The sequence below is a fragment of the Scyliorhinus canicula genome, chromosome 7 (genome assembly GCF_902713615.1).
Source record: "Scyliorhinus canicula chromosome 7, sScyCan1.1, whole genome shotgun sequence".
Taxonomy (NCBI): Eukaryota; Metazoa; Chordata; class Chondrichthyes; order Carcharhiniformes; family Scyliorhinidae; genus Scyliorhinus; species Scyliorhinus canicula.
This window is the reverse complement of record NC_052152.1, coordinates 91,378,107-91,395,582: the sequence shown is the minus strand read 5'-3', so window position 1 is coordinate 91,395,582 and position 17,476 is coordinate 91,378,107. Positions and strand designations below refer to the sequence as shown.

Below are 17,476 nucleotides of genomic sequence, written 5' to 3'. Positions count from 1 at the left end.
TGCTTCCCAGGGAGTGTGCAAGACAGCTACATCCTAGGGCAGTGGGACATCCCCGGCCTCTCTGGGCACCACCAAAGGATGACCCAGTTGGTTCTTTGGTGTAAGGGATACCCACTGAGGACGTGACTAATGACGCCAGTATGGAGGCCGGTGACGGATGTGGGCCCTGTGGCCACCCGGGCTGTCATTAAGCAGTGCACCAGACTCCTAAAAACACGGTTCCAACGCCTTGAATCAAGGTCTGGATCTCACCCAAAAAGCCAACGGGAAATACGCCTCCAAACTCACCCAAAATGACACTTCGAGATTTTGTTGAATTGCGCCCATTTTGATTTGCCCAACCTTCTCTCCTCCTTTCCTGAAGGCATCAACTTATTCATTATGTATTGTTGGTGTTATACAAACATATGAATGGAGTGGAACAGTGTTAGCACTGTTGGCTCACAGCACCAGGGACCTGGGTTCGATTCCCAGCTTGGGTCATTATGCGGAGTCTGCACATTCTCCCCGTGTCTGCATGGGTTTCCACCGGGTGCTCTGGTTGCCTCCCACAGTCCAAAGATGTGCAGGTTAGGTGGATTGGCCAAGTTAAATATTCCAAATGTGGTCTCAACAACATCTGTAGATTGTCTGTTCAAATCTAGCAAAAATTTCCTCCTTTTATGCTCCAGTTTCTTGTAATAAACTACAACATTCTATTTGCCCTCCTCATCACTTGCTACACCTGCACTCTCCCGTGTTGTGATTCATGTACCAGGACACCAGATCCCTCTGTACCTCAGAGTTCTACAATATTTCTCTTATTTAAATAATATACTGATTTTCTATTCCTCTTTCCAATGTGTACAAGTTCACAGTTTCCCACATTATCATTCTCTGGAGGAATAACATGCACATTGGTTCGTCTTTTCTTTTTTAATTACGTACAGATACTCTTAATATCTCCTTTTACATTTATACCTAGCTTTCTCTCATATTGTAATATCTATCTTATTACATATTTTGACCTTCTTTGCTTTTTTTTTCATTTCAAACAGACAAACATACCAACAGAGAGCACGTGTAGGCCACTCGGCCCCTCAAGCTTACTCTATGATTCAATAAGAACATGGCTGATCTGATTGTACCTTGATTTCACATTCCCGCCCATCCCTGATAAACTTTTATCTTAAAGACTCTACTTCCGCTGTCTTTTGAGCAAGAGAGTTCCGAAAACACACCAACTTCTGAGAGAAAGAAATTCTCCCAATCTCAGTCTTAAATGGGAAATCCCTTATTTATAAACAGTGACCCAGAATTCTATATTCTCTCACAAGGAGAAACATCCTTTCTGCATCCACCCTAGCAGGAGTCCTCAGGATCTTATATGTTTCAATCAAGTTGCCTCTTGCTCTTCTAAATTCCAGTGGACACAGGCCTTTCCTCATAAGACAACACAGTCCAATCTTCTGACCTGCCACTAATCTTCACAGAATTGGACACTTTTTCTTTCAATGTGATACTTCCTTGATTAGCTACAAATGATGCATCTCTACTGGCATGTCCCTTCAACTGATTTCCAAGTTCACGCTAGCTAGCTCACTCTTCCATACCCTTGTAATTGCCTGTATTTAAATTTAAAACACTAGTCTTAGATCCACACTTTGCTCTCTCAGACAAATGTCAAATTCCATCATGTTATGATCACTGCTACTGAGGAACACCTCTATTTTTTTTCTCAGGTTCACAATTCAGAACACTTGCATAATTGCATATTTTTTGTCGCAGTATCATCCTAGGTAATAGCCCTGGCAGGGAATGTGACCATGGTAACATCCCATGCAAACATAATCATTTCTGGACTGCTGAGGCTAAGTTTAGTCCACCTTATTGCTGTCCCAACTGACACAAGTTAACTCAGCACAGGCAGGGATCAGACAGAGACCTTCTCTTCTCTTTATTGACATAATTTGTAACAATATCTATTCCTCCACATTTCGATTTTAACTAAAACATGAATGAGATTTGGGAATATTCTTAATGGAACCTGCAAAATCCATTGACTGAAAACATAAAGTCGATATGATTCTGAAAGGCACCATTGCACTTGGAAAAATGTTAATAACCATCACAAACATAAAGCAAAATATTTCAGATCTATGACCTGTACTTGTTGAATTTTAGAATGGAAATTGCAGGTAATCAACAGAGATGAAACAGAAAAGTATAACATGCATCAACAAATCAGCTGAGATGTAAAGGTAGATTTGGGTAAGGAAGACAATCAATCTTCATTTATTTTTCATTTGAAAGCAATTGTATACTTCAATAGACAAACATAATAAATAGGTTATCTTGTCGAGAATGTTGTCAGATTTCAAACTGCAATGTGATTAACGGCCCTCCAATCCTCTTTAGCCCATTCATATTTAATCTTAGTGCATTTAGATTCAATTTCAGTCGAGCAAAGCTGAAATGAAGTTCACGTTAAGTTGATTAAAATACACTTTTATTCAAATGTGAAAGCTTATCCCATACTTCAGAACCATGAAAACTAAAAAGAATCTTAATTCCACATTTCAAAAAGAAAGCTTGGCATTCATATAGCATGATTCTAAATGGAACACCTCTATGACAAACAGAAAGTTTCCTTGGTCCAGTCTTCCTTGTTAAGTACATATTATTGAGAATTATATTTTTCTCTTCACAGTATCATTGTTTACAAAAATAGAAGTGCAGAAATTGGACGTTAAAAAGTAATTGAAAGTGTATAACTTCAAAATTACACTGTGCAACATTACTCTCTGCAATCTCTGCCCTCCTTCAAATCTTGGGCGGGATTTTTAGACGCCCCCCCCCCCCTCGGCATATTTTCTGGTGGCCCACAATAGGCCAGTGGTCTATCTCGTCCTGGAGTGAAGGGTTTTGAGTGCCCCTCGCTTCCATTGCTAGGGAATGTACCACAGGGATCACCATCGGTTGTAAGATCCCGTCGGCGGGAAGGGTTGGAAAGTTTTGGGCCCGGCCTCATGTGTATCCATCATTTTTAGTGCTCCACCATTGATGGCAGCACCCTCAGACACTTAGACCCTAAACTCTGGAAATCTCTCCCCAAACCTTTTAATCTCTCCACCTTTCCTGCTCCTTAAAATCTACATTTTGACCAAGTGAGGTAGAAAAGATATCCGGCGCGATTCTCCGCTGCCCAGGCCGGGTGGGAGAATCGCGGGAGGGCCACTCTGGCACCCCCCGCGATTCTCCCACCCCCCCCAAAATGGCGTGTCGCGTTTTGCGACACGCCGCTCGGAGAATCGCGGGTCGTTTTTCACGGCGACCCGCGATTCTCCGGCCCGCCGTTCCCGACCTGTTCACACCGGCGGCAGCCACACCTGGTCGCTGCCGGCGTGAACATAGCACAAAGGTGAGTTTGGGGCCTGTGGGGGGCGGAGAGGGGATCGAGCACCACAGCCGTGCTCGGGAGGGGACTGGTCCGCGATCAGTGCCCACCGATCGCCGGGCCGGCGTCTCCAAGAGACGCACTCTTTCCGCTCCGCTGCCCCGCAAGATCAAGCCGCCACGTCTTGCGGGGCAGCGGAGGGGAAGACGGCAACCGCACATGCCGGGTTGGCGCCGGCCAACCTGAGTAAGGCCCGGCGGCTGAGTTACACAAAACGCCGCTCCTAGCCCCCGGTGGGGGGGGGGGTAAAGAATAGGGGGCGAGGAGCGGACTCCGATGCCGTCATGAAACACTCCGGGAGAATTCCGCCCATCATTTCATCCGAAATAAAATAATCCAGAGCTAAAAATAATTTTATATCTTCCTACATTCTCTGCTGACAGGCAACTCTGACCCAGAGTGCCACAAACACCACCACAGGTAAGGCAAGGTGGCAGGTCCCAAATCCACACCAGCTTGAACAGGGGTCAAACTCAATGCTGTTGGTACCAAACTGATTCACACCCATCTTACAGCCAACTGATCCCAAAGAGTCTGAGTTGCTGTGGCAACATATACTTTCACATACATGTTGTAGTCTGGAGCTATGGATAGTGACGGTAGAGGCTCCAATTTCTTTACATTACACGGCTAACCAAGAATCTCCACCACTCTTATCACATCCCATTGGTGTAAGTTAGAAGGATTTACAGGTTGATACTTAACCCTTTTGGCCACATTATGAACACAACTTCCTTGGCCAACAAACCCTGGAGAGGGACTTGAACCCAAAGCTTGTGGCTCAGAGGCGGGGATATGTCACAAGGCCTGCCTTAATACCTATAGAATAAACCTGAACATAACATGATACAGCACAATTTCTGGAATTAAATGCTCAAACTTTGTTGTGCTATCTCACTAATATAGATTAGGAGTGAGCATTATTATTAATGCTTCTTTTCAAATTATAAATCAGAATATAAGAATTATAATTAATGTTACAATGTCATTGTATTTTAAAGTTTTCATTTATACAATGATTTCCATTGACACGATTAAGGTCTCTAGTTTCTAGATGCTACTGAGACTGACAGTGAGAGGGAGATAATTAGGATCAGCAGACGTACAGTCATTAGCTCAGCAGTGCATCAGTTTCAACTGCGTATGTTAATTCACCTCATGCTGTTGAGCACAGCAACCCCTCCAACCTCATACTCACACTGATATCATTGACATTAAATGTTTGAACATAAATATTAATAAGAAAAATTCAACAGGAATAAACAAGATTGATTCTTTCCCAATAAATAACAGCCATTATATGTTATAAACAACTATCACTTAAACTCAAATTTGTAATGATTACACATCCACATCATTGAATGTACTCTTAGCACAAGCCATGCCACCTGCAGGAGCAAAATCACAACCAAAATGTATTAAACGCATTGAGATGAATTTTACACCGTGGGTGTAAGAATGAATAGCACATGCACTTCATCTTATGATTCACTACTTATCCTCAGTGAGATTACTATTTTATCATCACTCACATATTTAATACACAAGTTCATTATTACCTTCTGGTAAGAAACTACCATTGAACATTTGGCCACCTTGCAGTAACCACATCACAATATTTGTTTAATAGCATTGCGCCAGACATCACTAGAATCCTTCCGTTTCAGTAATTAATAGATATAAAACACATTGGCCAGGATTCTCGGCCTAGTCCCGCCACATTTCTGCCCTAACCGGCGGGCCGGCGGGATCCTCCATTACATTAGCCGGTCAATGGGGTTTCCCATTGTGGGGCAGCCCCACGCCATTGGGAAACCCCCGGGCACCGATATAACGGAGAATCATGCCGGCAGAGAATCCTGGCCATTGGGCGGAATTTACCGGCTGTTTACGCCCGCGGGATATTCCCGTCCCAGCGATGACGCACCCCCGCCCAAGGTTTCCAAGTGATGGGGGATGCATTCACCAGGAAAGCCCGTTGACAATGGCGGGACCAGAGGATCAAGCTGCTGGGCCGCCTCCGCTGCCAAAACCCACGTGGCGGGTTGGTGAGTATATCCCACCCAATGTGTCTGTCGCATTGCATTTCACAGGTTTATAGGTTATCGTAAAGGGTTTGCATATGGTGAGCACCAGATTCTTGTGACCCTTCTCCCCACCCCTAACCCCAACTTTGGCGAGGGGAATTCCACTTGCACAAACGTCAAGAGAAACACCTGTCCCTATAATGCTATTCCAGGATTGGCAGGATTTTCTTGTAATGGTGGTGTACGGCATGGAGGGATCAAAGATGGCTGGAGAATTTTCTGGTCATGCCGGTGGTGGGTTTCATGGCAGATGGGAGTGGAAAATTCAGGCCTGAATTTCACGCTAGGTGTGCGTGCAAAGTGGGAATGGATGTAGAATCTGCTCCCAGGTGATATCACATCCTCAACACAATTCCATGCCGGGTAGCCATGCCCAGTGTGAAACACCTCTTCCTGTTGGGATAGAAATCAGTCAGGCAACAGGTCCAATGGTATGCCCAGGATTTTGGTAACTTCAACTGAACTTCCAGTAGCAAAACAGATAGGTCCTACAACATGAAAACAAATTTGGTGTTAATACTGTGGCTTTTCAGCAGTGATCCGATCCTGTGATCATCAGAAGCACATCATGCACATTCGTGCCAGGTACCCTGGGAGTTCCCAAAACTCATAAATACTGCGCTGGATTCTCCAAAATTTGGGCTATGTTCCCACGCCAGTGTCAAAATGCTGGGGCGCGATTCTCCCAGACAGGGAGAAATCGTAAGGCTGGCGTCAAATCTGGGCGGGTTTGATGCCAGCCTCCCCCTCCCCGACTGGGAACCGATTCTGGTCCCCGGTCGGGGCTAGTATGCCGCGGCCGTGAACTCCGGCATCGCGGGCTTAACGAATTTCGTTAAGCCCGCTTGCCAGAGTTTGCGACGGCTGACGCGTCACATGACGTCAGCCGCGCATGCGCGGATTGGAAGACTCCAACCCGCGCATGCGCGGATGACGTCATCGTGCATTTGCGCGAAACACACGCATGCGCGGGCCGGGATGCCCCTCAGCCGCCCCGCGAAGTGATACAGCGGGGCGGCGGAAGGACAAAGAGTGCGCGGGAATCGGACCCGCTGCCCGCGATCGGTGCCCACCGATTGCGGGCCCATGGCACCCTTGGCACGGCCGTGGTACTGCCGTGCCAATCGGTGCCATGGTTGGCAAGATCGGGACTTTACGGCCGTTTTTACGAACGGCCAGACCAGGTGTGTTTGCCGTTCATAAAAACGGCCGCAAAGGGCTTGGAACTCGGCCCATTGGCCAGCTGAGAATCGCTGCTCGCCATTAAAAAACGGCGGCGATTCGTATCGGGATTCGGGCGTGGGGGGGGAGAATAGCGGGAGGGCGTCGGACTAGCGTAGCCGTAAAAATTTACCAACCCCGCTATTCTCCGCACCGTCGTGAGTGCGGAGAATTGCGCCCCTGGTGTTTCACTCTGGACTTTCCTTAAGAAAGTCCTGAGTGCTTCTCCCATCTGCTGGGGGCCAGCAGGGCCCCGGAGTGCTTCTCGCAGCTCTGACTGCGGATACAGGGCCCCGCACGTTTGGTCAGGACACAGCGGCAGCTTGCGGCGGACGCCCCGTGTGACATGAAGGACTCAGCCGCCGGACCTGGGCCAGAAAAGAAGGTCTCAACAATTGGCCACGCACCACTCCATATTACCCGCCAGATCAACCCCCCCCCCCCCCGCCCCGATACTTGATCCCCCCGCCCCCCTCCAGGGCGGCGGTGGACTGAATCCGCAGCTGCCACCCGCAGTTCCCGATTGCCGATACGTGGTTAGAACCACGCCGTCCAGAACTCGGCCAGTTGCGCGCAGAAAATCGCGGGGGGGGGGGGGCTCTGTCAATGGCTCCTAACCTACGCCACGTAGATCGTGGGCGCGTGACTCCCAAGCGATTCTCCGGGGACAGGAGAATCGCTTCAGCGGCGCTGGGCACGATTTCCGTTCAAACGCCCATTCTCCACCCCCGCGCCGAATCCAATTTTGGCGTGGAGGCTCGGAGAATCCAGCACCCTGACTTACTTCCAGGTACCTCACATATTCGAAGGACCATAGCAATTGCTCTTGGGGACAAGGGGTAATGATGGCTCATGACACCCTTAGCAGCCTCAGATTACCTCTGAAGAGGGATTCAATGTGGCATATAGCCCAATATGATCAATCATCAAACAGACCATTGGCATCCTGAAGTTGCACTTCCAATGTTTGGACTGCTCAGATGGGGCTCTGCAGTACACTGTACAGAGAGTGGCCACATAATCATGGTCTATTGTGTCCTTTCCAATCTGACACTTCAAATGGGGGATCCCTTGCCACTGGACAACATGGAGGAGGCTGAGAGTTTCTCGGGCAATGAAGAGCAGGAAGGGCAAGAACCTGAAGAGGGAGATGAAGGTCAGCGTCCACATGAGGATATCATTAAAGAAGGACAATGTGGAAGATGTGCCTGCGTCACACTGCTAATCACAGATTCTAGGAGGAGAAAGGTGCAGGCAAAGGGACACAGCCAGATTCCGTCTGCCCCATGCCGTTGCACTGAAAGACCTTTACAACCAGTAACATCAAGAGCAAGTTCAGAAATTGGACTTGCACCTTCAACCCTCATAATTCACTAGGCCCTAATCTTTGGAAAGGTCAGCAGCGAACCCTGAATCTGTGGGAAGTGAAAGTCAGTCGATGGTTGACTTACCCTGGTGGAGTGGATGAGATCATTCATTCTCTTCTTAGTGTTTCTCGGGCGGGTGCCTGATGAGCTGACCTCCCTTGCAGCCACCAACAGCCAGCAATGTGAGGCTATTGGGTCCTTGAGTAAAGGACATCTAGGTGCTGGCGGACTCCATGGATGGGGGCCTCAAGGGAGTTATTGCTGAACTTGAGAATAGCTTTTTCCTTTGGTAGAGTCATAGCAAGAAGGTTCCTGCACATAGCTTGCCTGCTGAGAGTAATGTGTGTGTTCAGGTGGCGTCCTAATAAGGTGCCAGATCTTTGACCCCATTATGTAATGATGGGGCAGACAAATCAGTGCCTGCACCCCTATGTGATTCAAAGAGCTATTGTCGATTCATGATTCATGAGCTCTGAGCATGAAACTGGTCACAATTTCCCATCATGTTGCCCAGAGGTAAACAAACCATAAAACCTGCCCGCCACTGCACTTAGAGCTTCCAGAAGGGAAAATTTCTCTCAGTATTCTAAGTGATGGTATGCTTTGGACACAATGGTATGCTTTGCTTTATAATGAATTGACCTATAATGGAATTTGAATGTAAGCAACAGCTCTGTGTGTAATCAGTACTGTCTGCTAGAGTACAAACTAGAACCATGTGTGCTGTAGTTTTCACTTTCTTAGCATTGCTCATGAATCTTTGGAGAGTGACACAACAAAACATCCAAATATCTTGCTTTCACCAGTGGCTTAATTTCTGTTCTCAGCAGGGTTATACAGCAATATACCTGCCCATATATATTTAACACAACTCATTTCTAATTTAAACACCATTTACCAAAGGCCAACCATTCCGCCAACACATCAGGATCTGCTTACAATAGTTGAGCATCGTTTACAGGCCTAACACTGCACAAATGTTAGTATCGCCCATAAACTTTATTTTTACAAAGGACCTGAGGCTGGTGACTCCTACCAAATCTATGATGGACAGACAGGTCTGGTTGGCTAAAAGTTAGTCAAATGTTAGTTCTCTCATTACCCGGCACAATGTACATTATGTCAAGTTAACTTGATCTCCTCATACAATTCTGATGTGAGTCTTTAGAACTGTAAAAACAAACTTACAAACAGCTGTGAATGGACATATATGTTGTTTCCTTAGGGATTCTGCTGGCTTCCCTTTGGCAGGTAATCAAGGCAACCCATGTGGAACTTCAGGGCTTTTTGTCCTTGAAGAACACCTCTTCAGAAATATGTCACTTCATGGATAACAAACAGAAAAAGATATCGATTTAACAATTACTGGATTTGATTTGTGCTTCATTTCTTTGATAGCTACCACAGCTGCAACCTTTCTGTTTCTCTCTGTCTGTGTTCCCAGCTGGATCTGCTTCCTGAAGCAAAATCAACCAAATTTGACTTGAATCTTTTAACGTGGAAAAGTCTTGGAGTTGAGTTGGATGTCTGCTCTACTTCTTTAGCCAGCTTGTATTCAAATTATTTTTCAAATTGCACACTTTCACTTAAACCGTGAAGATGATTTTTCACAGTGGAAATGTTGGATTGGAATTTGAACGCAAGCAACAGCTCTGTGTGTAATCAGAACTGTCTGCCAGTTTGATTGGCCGTCCATTTTTGCACTCGCCTGCAGTTTCTCTGTTTTCGGCATAAATTTAAAACTGCAAGAAGCTTTTTTGAAACAGGCCCTCTAGATTTTCATTGAACAATCAAACATATTGCTGGACGTGGACAGAACTGTTTTCCATTTTGTTTGGCAAAGACTTCAGATTTATCTTTGGAAAGTGTGAATGCCGCACACAATTAAATGGCAGCATGTGCTTTCAGCTCAGGCAAAGTCTGTACCTAAAGTTTGGGGAAAGGCTGAAGAATTCAAGTTGAATCACTAGAGGAGTCACAGAGACAATGTTACGGGTAAGATTAATTACAATTTTGAGAAAAATGTCATTATCTTTTTATAGTGGCACTTTTTGAACTGAAGTGCCTGCAATAAGCAGCCACTGCAATTGAATATTTTATATCACCTTCATTTATATGCATGTAAAATCCTTTGGTTATTTAGCTGTCAACAGCTATTTACTTACATCCTTCACAATTTGGATAAAAAAGATATGTGCTGAATGGTTAAATTAAGTATGCTTCTACTTAAAATAAGGTACCCATCAAAAAACTGAGTGATGGAGGATGATTATGACATTGCACAGAAACGTGACACTGTCTTCCAGGCATCCATTATGAGCCTGGGCGGGATTGGATCCACCGTGAGAGGGGGAGCAGAAATTAGACAACTTGTCTGTGATGCTGGCACCTTTCATTATGGCAACATGACAGACCATTTGTGTGCAAAAGTGATCACAAACTGAACTCAGACCCAGCCATTGTATCTTTGTTGTGTATTATATGCTGTCACAGTGCGACAAATAGTGTCCAACTCACAAGTGATGCCAATATTTTGTTCTATTTTTGTTACAGCCAGGATCTCATTGGCAACTGCAAATGAAAGACCGGGAAGTTGTCCCTCAGTAGCATCTCGCTGTGCTCCTGCCAGCTAACTGCCAGCATGGCTTCCCAAACCTTAAGCCATTTTGAAAATGATGTACACTCCAGGGTACAGCACAGGTATTGCTGCAGGGAAGTTCAGCATTCCCTTATTCCTGGGCAGCTGGTTCAAAATCTGGGGCTTCTGAACTCACCTCCCAGAAGGATACTATCTTTTAAAAAAAATATTTTTATTAAGGTATTTGAAAGTTTTTATAATAATAACAATAACAATGACATAAACATGGTATAAAAAACATTTCCACCCCATCCCAATCTTCACACACCCCAACCATAAAACAACAATCCGGCCCTCACCCACCTCCCCCTCCCTTGGAATACTGCCTCTGCTGACATTTTGATTTTCCCTGAGAAAATCGATGAACGGCTGCCACCTCCGGGAGAACCCAACCATTGACCCTCTTGATGCGACCATCGATTCATGCAAAACAGAGAGTAGATGTAAACTGTAGCTTTAATCGACTAGAACAGTGCCTGCCTGCAACTGCTCTGCTAGTGAGAGCCACCGACAGGGCTACTGCTCTTTATACCTCCCCTCAAGGGGGCGGAGCCAGGGGCAGAGCCCACAAGGGCACCAACATGATACATTCTGTGTAATATCGTACAATGGTCCATAGGTGGAGCCACATGGGCAACAGCGCGATACAGTGTAATACAGTGGTGAATGGTCAGTACAATACATTCACCACATTCACCCCTGTTAAAAAAAAAGTCTGCCGGGGGTGAAGGGTTAACAGGTTCAGTCTGTCCGGCGCCCTGATCATGCGCTGCGATCGCCGGAGCTCTGGTATTGCAGCTGGCCCGGGTGTCGAACTCATCGGTGCGGGCATGGGTGGTGTGGCACGGGAGCGTGTCTTCTGGCGCTTTGTTCCTGTGGGTCAGTGAAGGGGGAAGGGAGTTTAGAAGGGGGTGTAGAGGTCATGTAGCGGCGGGAGCGCAGTTCAGTGTAGGTTGCGGGGGGGGGGGGGTAGGTTGGGGTGGTGGCAGGGGAACCTGCGGGTGCCAGGTCCCGGAGGGACACTGTATCCTGTCGGCCGTCGGGGTGTTCTACGTACGCGTACTGGGGGTTGGTGTGAAGGAGCTGGACCCTCTCGACCAGGGGGTCGGACCTATGGCTCCTGATGTGTTTGTGGAGTAGGATGGGCCCCGGTGTCTTCAGCCAGGATGGAAGCGAGACCCAGGAGGTGGATTTCCTGGGGAAGACAAACAGACGGTCATGAGAAGTCTCGTTTGTGGCCGTGGAAAGGAGGGACCTAATGAAGTGGAGCGTGTCGGGGAGGACCTCCTGCCAGTGGGAGACTGGGAGATTCCTAGACTGTAGGGCCAGGAGGACAGCCTTCCAGACCATTGCGTTCTCCCTCGCCACGTGCCCGTTTCCCAGGTGGTTATAACTGGTAGTCTTGCTCGAGGCGATGCCCGTACCGAGCAGGTACTGACGCAGTTCGTCGCTCATGAACGACAAACCCCGGTCACTGTGGACGTACGTGGGGAAACCAAACATGGTGAAGACACTATGTAGGACTTTAATGACGGTGACTGCGGTCATGTCGGGGCAGGGGTTTGCAAAGGGAAAGCAGGAGAACCCGTCAACGACGTTGAGGAAATATGTGTTGCGGTTGGTAGAGTGGAGGGGCCCTTTGAAGTCAATATGGGGTGCTCAAAGGACCAGGATGCCTTTTCCAGGTGGGCCTTATCTGGCCAATAGAATTGCAGCTCACACTCCGTGCAGATTTGGCAGTCCCTGGTCATGGCCCTGACCTCCTCAGTGGAGTATGGCAGATTGCGGGTCTTGATGTAGTGGAGGAACCGGGCGACCCCCGGGTGGCAGAGGTCATCGTGGATAGCCCGGAGTTGGTCGTATTGTGCGCTGGCGCATGTGCCACGGGACATGGCATCTGGGGGCTCGTTGAGCTGCCCAGGACGATACACTATATCGTAATTATAGGTGGAGAGTTCGATCCTCCACCTCAAGATCTTATCATTCTTGATCTTGCCCCGTTGTGTATTATCAAACATGAAGGCTACCGAACGTTGGTCGGTGACGAGGGTAAACCTCCTACCAGCGAGGTAGTGCCTCCAGTACCGCACAGCTTCCACGATGGCTTGGGTTTCTTTTTCGACCGAGGAGTGTTGAAGGCGTTGAGGGTACGTGAAAAAAATGCTACTGGCCTGCCCGCTTGGTTACAGGTGGTGGCGAGGGTGACTTCTGACGCGTCACTCTCCACCTGGAGGGGGACGGACTCGTCCACCGCGCGCATCGCAGCTTTGGCAATGTCCGCCTTGATGTGGCTGAAAGCTTGGTGGGCCTCGGCCGCCAGTGGGAAGATGGTGGCCTTCATTAGTGGGCAGGCTTTGTCCGCATAGTTGGGGACCCACTGAGCATAATAGGAAAAGAACCCGAGGCACCTTTTCAGGGCCTTGGGGCAGTGGGGAAGGTGGAGTTGCAGGAGGGGTCGCATACGGTAGGGGTCGGGTCCTAGAACACCGTTTTCCACAACGTAGCCGAGGATGGCTAGTCTGGTTGTGCAGAAAACGCATTTCTCCTTATTATAAGTGAGGTTAAGGGCTTGGGTTGTTTGGCGAAATCTCTGGAGGTTGGTGTCGTGGTCTTGCTGGTCGTGGCTGCAGATGGTGACGTTGACCAAGTACGGAAATGTGGCCCGCAGCCCGTACTGGTCCACCATTTGGTCCATCGTTCTTTGGAAGACCGAAACCCCATTTGTGACGCTGAAGGGGACCCGAGGAAGTGGAAGAGGCGGCCGTCTGCTTCAAAGGCCGTGTAGTGGCGGTCCTCCGGGTAGATTGAGAGCTGGTGGTCTGCGGACTTCAGATCCACCGTGGAGAACACCCGGTACTGCGCGATCTGGTTAACCATGTCTCCGATCCGGGGAAGTGGGTACGCGTCGAGGTGCTTGTACCGGTTTATAGTCTGGCTGTAGTCTACAACCATCCGGGTCTTTTCCCCGGTCCTGATGACCACCACCTGAGCTCTCCAGGGGGGATTGCTGGCCTCGATGATCCCCTCCCGCAAGAGTCACTGGACCTCGGATCGGATGAAGGTCCTGTCCTGTATGCTGTACTGCCTGATTCTGGTGGTGACTGGCTTACAGTCGGCGGTGAGATTTGTGAAGAGCGAGAGGGGGCGTCGACCTTCAAGGTCGGTGGGGGTAGGGGCCTACCGAACTTCAGAGTTAGGTTTCTGAGGTTGCACTAGAAGTCCAGTCCCAACAGGAGAGGAGCGCAGAGATCGGGGAGTACGTACAATTTAAAGTTAGCGTATTCGACGCCCTATATTATATTGCAAGAGTTGCGGTAGTGCACCCCCGGATCTGCACCGAGTGCGACCCAGAAGCGAGGCAGATAGTTTGATGTGCAGGGAAGATTGGGAGCGAGCAGCGCCTTAACATGTCTGGATGAATGAAGCTCTCTGTGCTCCCGGAGTCGAACAGGCAAGGCGTTTCGTGTCCATTGACCTGAACGGTCATCATGGAGCTCCGGAGGTGCTTAGGTTGCGACTGGTCAAGGGTGACCACACTGAGTTGCGGCAGCCGGCATGGTCGGAGGTGGTCCCAAGATGGCTGCCCCCGTCGGTCTCACGTGTCAGCCGGCGCTGCAGATGGTGGCCAAGATGGCGGTCCCCGTCGGTCGCACGTGTCGGGCGGCGAGGAAGATGGCATCCAAGATGGCGGCCCCCATGAGTCGCAAGTGGTGGGCCGCATGGGCAACGATGGCTAAGATGGTGGCCCCCATGAGTTGCACATGTGTGGGCTTGCAGATGGCTGCCCCCACGGACAACACGAGGCCGATGATGCGTCCAGTGGGGGCGGAGCCGGCAGGCATGCAGCCACATTGCGGGGTCTGCGGGCTTGTGAATCTGAGAGTCAGGCCTGAGATTTTGAGGATTTCAACCTGGCCAAGCAGACTTTCGTGAAATGTCCCTTTTTACCGCAGTCACTGCAATTTGCTTTCCGAGCCGGGCAGCGCTGCCTGGGGTGCTGATGCTGGCCACAGAAATAGCAGGGTAGCCCCCCCGAATTGGGCAGGCAGCCCCGCAGCACAGGCCTGGGGTACTCTCTGGTTGGGGGTCCATGAGGGGGTCACGTGATCAGACGGGAACGCGTTGAGGCTTTGGGACGCTACTTCTAGGGAGGAGGCCAGCTTTACCATCTCTTTCAGGTCTAGGGCACCTTTCTTGAGTAGGAGCTGTCTCATGTAGTTGGACCTGACTCCTGCCATGTAGGCGTCCTGGACGGCGAGGTCCATATGTTGAGTGGCCATAACGGCCTGGTAGTTGCAACTTCGTGCGATGGCTTTGAGGTCGCGTAGGTACTCCTCCAGCGATTCCCCGGGGCGTTGGTGGCGAGTATTGAGGAGGTGCCGCGCGTACACCTCATTCACGGGTCTTACGTATAGGTACTTCAGTATCGTGAGGGCGTTTACCTAAGAGGAGGCTTCCTCGAGGTGTACAGAGATTCAATGGCTCACCCGGGCATGGAGGAGGCTCAGTTTCTGATCGTCGGAGACGGAAGGTGAGGAAGAGGCGATGAGGTCGGCCTCGAAACAGCGGAGCCAGTGTGAAAAAATCCCTTTGGCTTCCGCGGCATGTGGGTCGAGTTCACAGTCAGTCAGGTTTGAGGGCCGATTCCATTGTGGTGCTGTAGTCGATTAAACTGATGCGACCATCAATTCACGCGAAACAGAGTAGATGTAAACTGTGGCTTTAATCGACTAGAACAGTGCCTGCCTGCGACTGCTCTGCTACTGAGAGCCGCCTACAGGTCAGCTGCTCTTTATACATCACCACAAGGGGGTGGAGCCAGGGGCGGAGCCCACAAGGGCACCAACATGATACATTCTATGTAATATCAGACAATGGTCCAGAGGTGGAGCCCACAAGGGTAATGGCGTGATACAGTCTAATACAGTGGTGAATGGTCAGTACAATACGTTCAGCAACCTCTTAAGACAAACTTTATCTTCTCGAGACCGAGAAACCTAGCCATGTCACTAATCCACGCCTCTACACTCGGCTTTGAGTCCCTCCATATTAACAAGATCTGTCTCCAGCCTACCAGGGAGGCAAAGGCCAAGACGTCGGCCTCTTTCGCCCCCTGAACTCCCGGCTCTTCCGACACTCCAAAGATCTCTACCTCTGGACTCGGCACCACCCGTGCTTTTAGTACCGTGGACATTGCCTTAGCAAATTCCTGCCAAAACCCTCTAAGCTTTGGGCATGCCCAAAACATGTGGACATGATTTGCTGGGCTTCCTGCGCACCTCGCACACCTGTCCTCTACCCCGAAAAACCTGCTCATCCTACCCACCGTCATGTGTGCCCGGTGGACTATCTTAAATTGTATCAGGCTAAGCCTGGCACTTGATGAGGATGTATTAACCCTGCTTTGGGCATCCGCCCATAGACCCGCCTCTGTCTCTCCTCCTAGCTCGTCCTCGCAGTTGCCCTTCAGCTCCTCAAGTGGAGTTTTTTCTGCCTCCAAGAACTCCTGGTAAATATCTGATACCTTCCCCTCTCCCACCCAGGTACTGGAGACTACTCTATCCTGTATCCCCCGTGGCGGCAGCAGCGGAAAGGCCAGAACCTGCTTTCTCAGGAAGTCTCGCACCTGCAAATACCTGAACCCATTCCCTGCTGGCAATTTAAATTTATCCTCCAAGGCTTTCAAGCTGGGGAAGCTCCCATCCATAAATAGATCCCCCATCCTTCTAATTCCTGCCCTTTGCCATCTCCGGAACCCACCATCCAGCCTACCCGGTCAAACCGATGGTTATTATAAATCGGGGTCCAAACGGTTGCTCCCTCCACTGCTCTTATATCTCCTCCATGACCCCCAGATTCTCAGAGCCACCACCACCAACGGACTTGTGGAGTATCGGGCAAGAACGGAAGAGGTGCCATTATCAGTGCTCCTGATGTACCATCAATTGTACGCGAGGCGAGTGATTTACCAAAGTCTGGCTTTAATTGACTAGAACACAGCTCTGCGATTGTCTACAATGGAAAGGGACGATCGTCAGTCGTCTGACCATTTATACCTCGTTAATAGAGGCGTGGTTAACTCAGCCTCTCGGCCAATCGGTCGAGAGGCACATGACCGACCAGGGCCAATGGTAAGCCGACGTTCTGGCCCAATGGCAGACGAGTATGCAGATCATATCACCACAGCTCCCAAACTTTTGTCTTTGCACGATGCCACCTCCATCCACTCCCAGACGCCTCCCCCCCCCCCCCCCCAATGCCTACTTCCTAATCATGGCTGTATTAGCCGCCCAGTAGTAATTGCAGAAGTTCAGCAGTGCCAACCCACCCTCCCCCCGACTGCGCTCCAGCAACACTTTCTTCACTCGCTGGGTTTTACTCACCCACACAAAGCCCAACATTACCTTATTGACCCGCTTTAAAAAGGCCTTTGGGATGAAAATGGGGAGGCACTGAAAGACAAACAGAAATCTAGGGAGGACTGTAATTTTCACAGCCAGTGATAGCGGGAGCATGTCCCATCTCTTAAAGTCCCCTTTCATTTGTTCTACCAGCCGGGATAGGTTTAACTTGTGCTGTGCCTTCCTTTCCCGGGCCACCTGGATTCCCGAAAGCTCTTTCCTACCATTCTAAGTGGGAGCTCTCCCAGTCTCTTCTCCTGTCCTCTTGCCTGGATCGCGAACATCTCGCTTTTCCTCTATGTACAATTTATACTCCGAAAAATTGC

General features: G+C 49.3%; 1 protein-coding gene across 7 annotated transcripts in view; it reads right to left on the bottom strand.

Annotated features, from left to right (window-relative positions):
- The window catches only part of frmpd4 (FERM and PDZ domain containing 4), a 1,288,989-nt gene that overhangs the window by 632,136 nt on the left and 639,377 nt on the right, over positions 1-17,476 (bottom strand). Inside the window, exon 1 of one of the 7 annotated variants that reach the window (XM_038802440.1) lies at positions 9,300-9,334. The exons of the other annotated variants lie outside the window; for them this stretch is intronic. Coding sequence (XP_038658368.1) covers positions 9,300-9,319 — 20 coding nt within the window. The 5' untranslated portion in view covers positions 9,320-9,334. Of the gene's footprint in view, positions 1-9,299; positions 9,335-17,476 lie in introns of those variants that run through there. 7 annotated transcript variants of the gene reach the window in all.